This window comes from Entelurus aequoreus, linkage group LG13 (genome assembly GCF_033978785.1).
Source record: "Entelurus aequoreus isolate RoL-2023_Sb linkage group LG13, RoL_Eaeq_v1.1, whole genome shotgun sequence".
NCBI classification, from domain to species: domain Eukaryota; kingdom Metazoa; phylum Chordata; class Actinopteri; order Syngnathiformes; family Syngnathidae; genus Entelurus; species Entelurus aequoreus.
Window position 1 is genome coordinate 57944371 of NC_084743.1, and position 10596 is coordinate 57954966.

The 10596-nt window shown below is 48.0% G+C and overlaps 1 protein-coding gene across 1 annotated transcript; it reads right to left on the bottom strand.

Annotated features, from left to right (window-relative positions):
• Positions 1 to 962: 962 nt before the first annotated feature.
• zgc:162730 (uncharacterized protein LOC564559 homolog) lies at positions 963 to 2787 on the bottom strand. Its single transcript, XM_062068658.1, has 2 exons — positions 2640 to 2787; positions 963 to 2466 (listed from the first exon to the last, which is right to left on the bottom strand). The coding sequence occupies exons 1-2, from the start codon at positions 2670 to 2672 to the stop codon at positions 1234 to 1236; spliced, it is 1266 nt and encodes a 421-aa protein (XP_061924642.1). The 5' UTR covers positions 2673 to 2787; the 3' UTR covers positions 963 to 1233.
• Between the last annotated feature and the right edge of the window lie 7809 nt (positions 2788 to 10596).

The following is a 10596-nucleotide window of genomic DNA, read 5'->3' on the forward strand; positions in this document are numbered from 1 at the left end:
CAATACTATAATATACCAGTATATGTTATATAGTGTATATATAATATGTAAATATTACATATATTTTATATTGCTACTATAGTACGTTTTTAGTCAACTTTATACATTTTTTTTTTGCCCTCTTTTTATGCCCATGTGTGCATTATCCTTTCCATCCTTTCCATCCTTTCCCAATTTCCCTTGTGGATCATTAAGTAAGTCTAAGAGGGCTACACATGTCTAAGTTTATAGAAATTAGTTCATAAACGAGGGACGGGTGTCAGTAAGTATGTAAGAAACTCCAATAGAAAACTCAATTCAGCTCATTTCTTTATTCAGAAGTTTATTTAGACACTTTTTGGACAATTAAAAATATAAGATTCTTTTTTTTTTTGTCTACTCCCTTTTTTCTCTCTCTCTCTCTCTCACATTGGTAATTCACAGAGCTCGGAATAATTCTTCATAAATAAAGTACAAAATACATTTGTTTTTTTGAACAGAAATAAATAGAATAAATACATTAGTTTAAGTTAAAACAATGCGAGGCAACCAATAACCAAAAAAAAGGAATACTGTGGCGTCCCTGAACCAGGCTGTCAATCAAACAGGAGACCTTAGAAGGGGTTCATTTAAAAAAAAAAAAAAAAATAAAAATAAGAAAAGCGCTAAAATTAGAAAATGTTGGGTGGTGTATTCACATCTATTTTTCTCATGCACACTTTTGATCTTGCATCCGCTTCCACCCCTGGTCTCGGAAAAAAAAAAGGCACACACAAGCATATGTACACACACACACACACACATTCACAAACACACTCGCACACACACACTCTCAGAAGCGGGAAGTATGAAGCTTTGGTTGAATGCTACTAGGAGGCAGTTTTCTCCCATTCCAATTTGCTGTAAAGTGCATGTCACAGATAAAATGGCATCGTGTAGGGATGTTAGCATCAAACATACTTTTCTTGGCACTGAGAAACTGGTGAGGCAGGGAGAGTCTTTAAGGCACGAGGATGGTCGCCGCTGACGAGTCAGTTTGATCGCAAACCAATCAAACTGGCGCTACGAGGAATTTGATTGGTGGAAGACCACAAGGTCGAATTTGCTACACCCCAATCGGCACTAGAGGGATCTCTTTGCCCAAGATGAGTTCGGATTTGACAAATTAAGAAGTGTTACGTCGTCAAAAAGTTGACTTGTCCTGATCAGTTCTGGGTACGAAGACAGACACAGTTCTTATCCTGAGGGGTCCGCCTAGTCGGACAAGGAGAGGCGCTCGAAGACCGTGAGCCGCTTGTTGGACGAGGCGTCAAAGGTCGGAGACTCAGTCCCGCTGGAGCCTCCGCTGCTGCTGCTGTAGCTGTCCTCCAGGGAGTCCTCGGAGGAGAAGCGCTGCAGACTGGCGTGCTTCATCGACCCGCCCGCGTACAGCGTGTTGCCGTCCTGCTGGCTCCCGTCCAGCGTCTTGGGGAAGCTTCTGCCGCCGTGTCCTTGCAAAGCGGAGAAGTCATTGCCGTGGCCGCAGAGGCAGCGCGAGGCCTTGGGCTCCACGATGAGAGGAATGTTGTGGATGTCCCCGGAACTGGCGCGGGTTTGGTGGGTGCCGAACTGGAAGGCCGCCACGTCCCGCGAGTGGGAGTCGCCGAACACCGGGGAAATGAGGTCCGCCGGGGGCGGGGAGACGGACGAAGCCCTGCTGAAGCCCAGGTTGGGATCGACGAAGGATGTAGGGAACGGAGGCGGAGGGGAGGTGCGGGACGAGCCCAGGAAGCCTGCAAAGCTCACACTTTGGCGAAGCTGGTGGCGTGGGTTCTGACCGCCGGTTGCGGTCTGGTTTTGCTGGAATTTGGCTGATGCGAGTTGGCCGCCGCTGCGTCGTTCCTCGTGGATGAAGTGGCAACGTGAGCCGTACGGGCAGTACCCGAAGTTGTAGAAGGTTCTGCAGGGCTCCGTCTTGTACTTTGGGTGACGGTACATTCCACGCAGCTCCGCCTCGCCGTGGGCAAACTGGCACTTGCTGCCGTACTTGCAGCTGCCGGTCTCCTGGAAACCGCGGCAGAGCTCGGTCTTGTAACGGTTCGAGGAGAGCATGGGTTGAACCTGGGCCGGCAGATTGGACGCGGGAGGGAAGCCTGGCGGCGGGGCCACCGTTGTTGCAGGTCCTGAGGGAAAAGCCTCCAGGTTCTTGAGTTGCTCGATCGTGGACAGCAGGGAGATGCTGGACTCAGTCAGGCTCATGGAGCGCGCTTGCAGGGCGGATGTTTTTGTCTGAAGGCCGGGGGCCTGGCTCCAGATGTTGAACGACCAGAGCGAGCTGCCATTGTCGTCGTCGCTGACACGCTCGCCGCCGAAGCCGACGTCGGATGACGTGGGCGGGGAGTCGGGCGAAAAGATCGAGGCGGACCGGTTCAGTCGACCCTGTCCCGGGACTTTGAGTTGAGATTGTCTTGTGAGCAAGGCGTCGTCCAGGGCCAGGTTCAAGAAGTTCTGTTGCAAACGGTCGATGCGGTTAGAACACAAGTCGACAAACATTCTGCAAAGTTTGACTTCAACGTGGCAACATAGTTGTCATTCTTTACGCTAATCAGCAGAAATGTTCGACACAAACAACTTCAATGCGACCAAACCACAAGTTTGTTTACTAATAAACTTTGACTCACCTTTGTGAAAATGTCGTCACGCATTTCGGACATGCTGTACCCTTCAGGCCGAGAGAGTCAACTGAAATCCTCTGTTCACTGTTCAATACTTGTGTCCACAGCCAAGTATGTTGAGGTCTGCTGGTCCGCTGCACTTTTTATGACTGCCGAAAACACTCCTCCCCCATTTGGGTGGAGTTTCCACTCGCTATATTCCCGGATGTCCCTCCCTCCACCTCAAGTTTCATGTGAGCTAAGGGTTGGGCGTTTTTTTTTTCTTTCTTTTTTCTTCTTCAAAACAGACACGGCAGAAACACACAAAAGCGGACAGAAAAGAAAACGAGTCCGTTTTGTGGCTCCTTTTTCAACTTCTACACATGCTCTCCTGGTGTGCCTCTGTTTGTCTTTCCAACGTCCACAACCGCTCATTCCTAGGAATTATGAGAGCTGGTCTGCGGGGAGCGATAAACCAAAATCCACCGTGTGAACTCTTTTTCACCGTTCCAAGCACCCAGATGTGAAAAGGCAAACAAAAAACCATCGGGATTTCTTCAAAACCGGGTTGTTTTGTCGAAAAATACCTGAGCAGAGACATGACAGTACCTATATCTCGATGAGTAATGACAGGTTTTCAGGAAGTGTCATAAATCCTCTATGTGACCACATACCGTATTTTTTTTTCAACCCGCACACAGTTGATAAGTTCTTGCTTTATTTACCAGAATACGCTGAGCAATCCTCTACCCAGAATTTCAGTTTCTGTTAGATCACGAATACAAACACGCCTATTGATTAACCGGCATTTCTGAACCCTTTGGTCGGGAAACAAAACCAAAGCCAGGGACGGATAGAAGCGAAACAGATGGGCTCAGAAAGAGTACAAAAAAACTGATTGTTTTGAAACCGCAGCTCTTAAACTGCTTTATTGTTCACATTAAATCACACCGAGCGCATTTTTGAGGGTGTTTTGGTCGGAGATCTGCATCCCGCTTTAACTTTATGGCCTAGCGTGGAAATAAACCTGTGGCTGTTCTTTCTCGAATGTCAAACACGCACAGCTGTCACCGCCGAGTTGGTGTGCTTTTCTTTAATTGACGATTTCAATTAAAGGACTTTTAGTTTTGCTTCTCGTGTCATTTCAGGGAAGTGTCACAGCTGTCCCCCCCCCCCCAACTCCCCCGAGTCAAAAATGTTGCGTCGCGTGCTGGAAGTGTCCCTGCGGTATGTTTAATTTGCTTACTAACCCCGGAGCAAAACAACACATGACTCAGTAGGGTTTACAGTAACGGTTCAGTCCGCAACAAGTCAACCTCGTGCTTGTTGACTCGCGGTATTAGTCCACTATCGTCGTGGCGCAGGTAAAGAAGACTTGTGAAATGATCGTTGTGTCAGGTGTGACCATACTTGCCAACCCTCCCGAGTTTTCCGGGAGACTCCCGAATTTCAGTGCCTCTCCCGAAAATCTCCCGGGACAACCATTCTCCCGAATTTCTCCCGATTTCCAGCCGGACTTAAGGCACGTCCCCTCCAGGTCCGTGCGGACCTGACCTGAGTGAGGACAGCGTGTCGTCACGTCCGCTTGGCCAACCAAAAAGTAACCACAGAACACTATACCCCCTCCACCCCCCAAATCTCCCGAATTTGGAGGTCTCAAGGTTGGCAAGTATGGGTATGACCCCGAGATAAAAAAGGCCTATGATTAATTAGGGACAACCGGGGGAGCACCAGCGTGGTCAAAGCCGTGGACTGTGGGTGATCACAGCAAGGCAGAAGGGAAAGCAACACCAGGATGCTAACATAGACGAGCTAGCATACAAGTCATGTCCTGGCACGGTTGGTCTGATGGTACTGGTCGTAAAAAATGCCTCCTGATTGACAACGAGGGTCAGATGTGTCTAGCTATTGTCTCCTGATTGACAACCAGGTACAGGTGTGTCTATCAATCATCTGGCGACGCTGGGCTTAGTGGATTGACAAGCAGGGTCAGGTTGGGCTCCCGATTGTCTGATGTTGGGCACAAGAAGCCTCCTGATTGACAGCCGGTGACAGGTGCGTCACCGGATTGTCTGACGACACTGGGCACAAGGAGACTCCAGATTGACAACCACGGACATGTGTTTCTCACGATTGTCCGACCACACTTGGCAACAAGAACCAATCAATCAATCAATGTTTACTTATATAGCCCTAAATCATGAGTGTCTCAAAGGGCTGCACAAGCCACAACGACATCCTCGGCTCAGATCCCACAGAAGAAGCCTCCTGATTGACAACCGGGGACAGGTGTGTCTCCCGATTGTCTGACGACACTTGGCACAAGGAGCCTCCTGACCGGCCCGCAGGGACAGGTGTGTCTGCTGATTGTCTGATGGTGTGCATAGGAAGCCTCCTGATTGACAGTCAGGACAGTCCTCCTGATTGACAATCAAGACAGGTGTGTCACCCGATTGTCTGACGACACTGGGCACCTGAAGCTTTCGGATTGACAACCAGGGACGGGTGTGTCTGCTGATTGTCTAACGGCGCTGTGCATAAGAAGTGGCTTGATTGACAACCAGGGACAGGTGTGTCTCCTGATTGTCTGACGGCACTGGGAACCTGAACCCTTCTGATTGACAAACCCGGGACAGGTGTGTCTGCTGATTGTCTGACGACGCCGTGCATAAGAAGCGGCATGATTGACAACCAGGGACAGGTGTGTCTCCTGATTGTCTGACGACACTGGGAACCTGAACCCTTCTGATTGACAACCCAGGACAGGTGTGTCTGCTGATTGTCTGACGACACTGGGAACCTGAACCCTTCTGATTGACAACCCGGGACAGGTGTGTCTCCTGATTGTCTGACGACGCCGTGCATAAGAAGCGGCATGATTGACAACCAGGGACAGGTGTGTCTCCTGATTGTCTGACGATACTGGGAACCTGAACCCTTCTGATTGACAAACCCGGGACAGGAGTGTCTGCTGATTGTCTGACGACGCCGTGCATTGGAAGCGGCATGATTGACAACCAGGGACAGGTGTGTCTCCTGATTGTCTGACGACACTGGGAACCTGAACCCTTCTGATTGACAACCCGGGACAGGTGTGTCTGCTGATTGTCTGACGACGCCGTGCATTAGAAGCGGCATGATTGACAACCAGGGACAGGTGTGTCTCCTGATTGTCTGATGACACTGGGAACCTGAACCCTTCTGATTGACAACCAGGGACAGGTGTGTCTCCTGATTGTCTGACGACACTGGGAACCTGAACCCTTCTGATTGACAACCCGGGACAGGTGTGTCTGCTGATTGTCTGACGACGCCGTGCATTAGAAGCGGCATGATTGACAACCAGGGACAGGTGTGTCTCCTGATTGTCTGATGACACTGGGAACCTGAACCCTTCTGATTGACAACCAGGGACAGGTGTGTCTCCTGATTGTCTGACGACACTGGGCACCTGCAGCCTTCGGATTGACAACCAGGGACGGGTGTGTCTGCTGATTGTCTAACGGCGCTGTGCATAAGAAGTGGCTTGATTGACAACCGGGGACAGGTGTGTCTCCTGATTGTCTGACGGCACTGGGAACCTGAACCCTTCTGATTGACAAACCCGGGACAGGTGTGTCTGCTGATTGTCTGACGACGCCGTGCATAAGAAGCGGCATGATTGACAACCAGGGACAGGTGTGTCTCCTGATTGTCTGACGACACTGGGAACCTGAACCCTTCTGATTGACGAACCCGGGACAGGTGTGTCTGCTGATTGTCTGACGACACCGTGCATAAGAAGCAGCATGATTGACAACCAGGGACAGGTGTGTCTCCTGATTGTCTGACGACACTGGGAACCTGAACCCTTCTGATTGACAAACCCGGGACAGGTGTGTCTGCTGATTGTCTGACAACACTGGGAACCTGAACCCTTCTGATTGACAAACCCGGGACGGGTGTGTCTGCTGATTGTCTGACGACGCCGTGCATAAGAAGCGGCATGATTGACATCCAGGGACAGGTGTGTCTCCTGATTGTCTGACGACACTGGGAACCTGAACCCTTCTGATTGACAACCCGGGACAGGTGTGTCTCCTGATTGTCTGACGACACTGGGAACCTGAACCCTTCTGATTGACAACCCGGGACAGGTGTGTCTGCTGATTGTCCGACGACGCAGTGCATAAGAAGCGGCCTGATTGACACCAGGGACAGGTGTGTCTCCTGATTCTCTGACAGCGCTGGGCACCGAAAGCCTTCAGATTGACTACCAGGGACTGGTGCGTCTCCGAACTGTCTGAGAACACTGGGGACAAGAAGCCTCCTCATATTAAATTGGGGGACATGTGTGTCTCCTGATTGTCTGACGACACTGGGAACCTGAACCCTTCTGATTGACAAACCCGGGACAGGTGTGTCTGCTGATTGTCTGACGACGCCGTGCATAAGAAGCAGCATGATTGACAACCAGGGACAGGCATCCAGGAATCCACGTGTGTCTCCTGATTGTCAATGAAGGACAGGTGAGGGAAACAGTGCTCAAGCCAGAGATGAATTAGTGGTACAAGGAGGCAAACAGGAAGTGAAACGAAAATAAGAGTGGGGCATATAGGAAACGATACCAAACAGCAAAAATAACAAAGTCCAAAACAGTCATGAGGGATCATGACAACTGTTTTCTTTAAACACACTGGTTTGTTTATATATATATATATTTATATATATTTCTCAAAATATACGATGACATGTATGCCCACACCTACTGTTATCCTTTCTAATATTGCTCCAGTTAGAATTACAGTACCGCCATATGTGTGCTTTATATTACATCACATGACAAACAGAGCAGGTGTCAGACTGGTAGTACTTACTTTGATAACTGTTATTCCAAGCATGGGAAGGAAGAAAGTGAGTGTGAAGGACAGAAGTGGATGATATTCATTGAATTAAAGAAAGAAATCACTGAAAACATGACAGAGCGTGCACCTTGGTAAAGGTTGGAGCGTAGCACGGCTAGTCTGCACGATACTGAAGCAGAATGAGTCGATAACGCTGGCCAAGGACGTTAATTATTCTTTGGGCACCGGACGATTCGATCCGATTCCCCGGGTGACAATTCGATTCAGAATCGAATTCTCACCCCGGGAATCGGTGGGCACCGAACGATTCGATCCGATTCCCGGGGGGACAATTCGATCGAATTGTCACCCCGGGAATCGGATCTAATTGTTCGGTGCCCACCAATTACGATTCTGACAATTCGATCGAATTGTCACCCCGGGAATCAAATCGAATCGTTCGGTGCGAAAGAATAATTAACGTCCTTGGCCGGAATTATCGACTCATTCAGCTTCAGTATCAGAATCGAATTGTCACCCCGGGAATCGGATCGAATAGGCCAAGGACGTTAATTATTCGATTTCGATGGAATTGTCACCCCGGGAATCGGATCGAATCGTTCGGTGCCCAAAGAATAATTAACGTACTTGGCCGTTCCAAGGACGTTAATTATTCTTTGGGCACCGAACGATTCGATCCGATTCCCGGGTGACAATTCGATTCTGAATCGAATTGTTACAATGGAATTGACACCCCGGGAATCGGATCGAATTGTTCAGTGCCCAAAGAATAATTAATGTCCTTGTCACCCCGGGAATCAGATCGACGGCCAAGTACGTTAATTATTCTTTGGGCACCGAACGATTCGATCCGATTCCCGGGGTGACAATTCGATTCTGAATCGAATTGTCACCCCGGGAATCGGATCCAAGGACGTTAATTATTCTTTGGGCACCGAACGATTCGATCTGATTCCCGGGGTGACAATTCGATTGTGACAATTCGATCCGAAAATCGGATCGAATAGTTTGGTGCCCACCGATTCCCGGGGGGAGAATTCGATCGAAATGTCACCCCGGGAATCGGATCTAATCGTTCGGTGCCCAAAGAATAATTAACATCCTTGGCCTATTTGATCAGATTCCCGGGGTGACAATTCGATTCAGAATCGAATTGTCACCCCAGGAATCGTATCGAATCGTTCGGTGCCCAAAGAATAATTAATGTCCTTGTCACCCCGGGAATCGGATCGACGGCCAAGTACGTTAACTATTCTTTGGGCACCGAACGATTTGATCGGATTCCCGGGGTGACAATTTGATTGTGACGATTCGATTCAGAATCAAATTGTCACCCCGGGAATCGGATCGAATCGTTCGGTGCCCAAAGAATAATTCACGTACTTGGCCGTTCCAAGGACGTTAATTATTCTTTGGGCACCGAACGATTTGATCTGATTCCCGGGTTGACAATTTGATTGTGACAATTCGATTCAGAATCGAATTGTCACCCCGGGAATCGGATCGAATCGTTCGGTGCCCAAAGAATAATTAACGTACTTGGCCGTTCCAAGGACGTTAATTATTCTTTGGGCACCGAACCATTCGATCTGATTCCCGGGGTGACAATTCGATTGTGACAATTCGATTCAGAATCAAATTGTCACCCCAGGAATCGGATCGAATCGTTCGGTGCCTAAAGAATAATTAATGTCCTTGTCACCCCGGGAATCGGATCGACGGCCAAGTACGTTAATTATTCTTTGGGCACTGAACGATTCGATCTGATTCCCGGGGTGAAAATTCGATTCAGAATCAAATTGTCACCCCAGGAATTGGATCGAATTGTTCGGTGCCCAAAGAATAATTAACGTACTTGGCCGTTCCAAGGACGTTAATTATTCTTTGGGCACCGAACGATTCGATCTGATTCCCGGGGTGACAATTCGATTCAGAATCAAATTATGGGAATCGGATCGACGGCCAAGGACGTTAATTATTCTTTGGGCACCGAACGATTCGATCCGATTCCAGGGGTGACAATCAGATCGAATTGTCACCCCGAGAATCGGATCGAATAGTTTGGTGCCTACCGATTCCCGGGGTGACAATTCGATTCAGAATCGAATTGTCACCCCGGGGAGAGAATTCGATCGAATTGTCACCCCGGGAATCGGATCGAATCGTTCGGTGCCCAAAGAATAATTAACGTCCTTGGCCTATTTGATCCGATTCCCGGGGTGACAATTCGATTCTGATACTGAAGCAGAATGAGTCGATAATTCCGGCTAGGGCGTTAATTATTCTTTGGGCACCGAACGATTCGATTCAGAATCTGATTCAAATCGATTCTCGTAATTGTTGTAATGAAACTTTTTCAAAACAGGTTACGGATTAGAAAAGCTATTTCTGGTTGCATGGAGATTGCCTATAAACATATTTAAAATGTTTTATTTAATAAAAATTTGTTTTTTTAATCGAATTTTGAATATATTATGAATCGATTTAGAACATACTTGCCAACCCTCCCGTTTTTAGCGGGAGAATCCCGGTATTCAGCGCCTCTCCCGACAACCTCCCGGCAGAGATTTTCTCCCGACAAACTCCCGGTATTCTGCCGGAGCTGGAGGCCACGCCCCCTCCAGCTCAATGCGGACCTGAGACTGAGTGGGGACAGCCTGTTCTCACGTCCGCTTTCCCACAATATAAACAGCTTGCCTGCCCAATGAACGGAGAAGTTAAACAAGACAATACTGCCATCTAATGGATAGCCACCGGAACACTGAAATTCAAGTATTTTTTTTTTTTCTATGTAAATAAAATATATATATATATATATATATATATATATATATATATATATATATATATATATATATATATATATATATATATATATATATATATATATATATATATATATATATATATATATATATATATATATAAGAGTCATACCAAAGACTATAAAAATGGGACCCATAACCTCCCTGCTTGGCACTCAGCAACAAAGGGTTGGAGTTGGGGGTTAAATCACCAAAATGATTCCCGGGCGCGGCGCCGCTGCTGCCCACTGCTCCCCAAGGGGATGGGACAAATGCAGAGGACAAATTTCGCCACATCTAGTGTGTGTGTGACAATCATTGGTACTTTAATCTTTA

Excerpts from the sequence above, each read along its gene's own strand:
- zgc:162730 (XM_062068658.1), bottom strand. The coding sequence starts at position 2,672 with ATGTCCGAAATGCGTGACGACATTTTCACAAAG. Across the intron at positions 2,467-2,639 it reads GTGACGACATTTTCACAAAG|AACTTCTTGAACCTGGCCCT; the intron begins GTGAGTCAAAGT and ends CGTTTGCAACAG.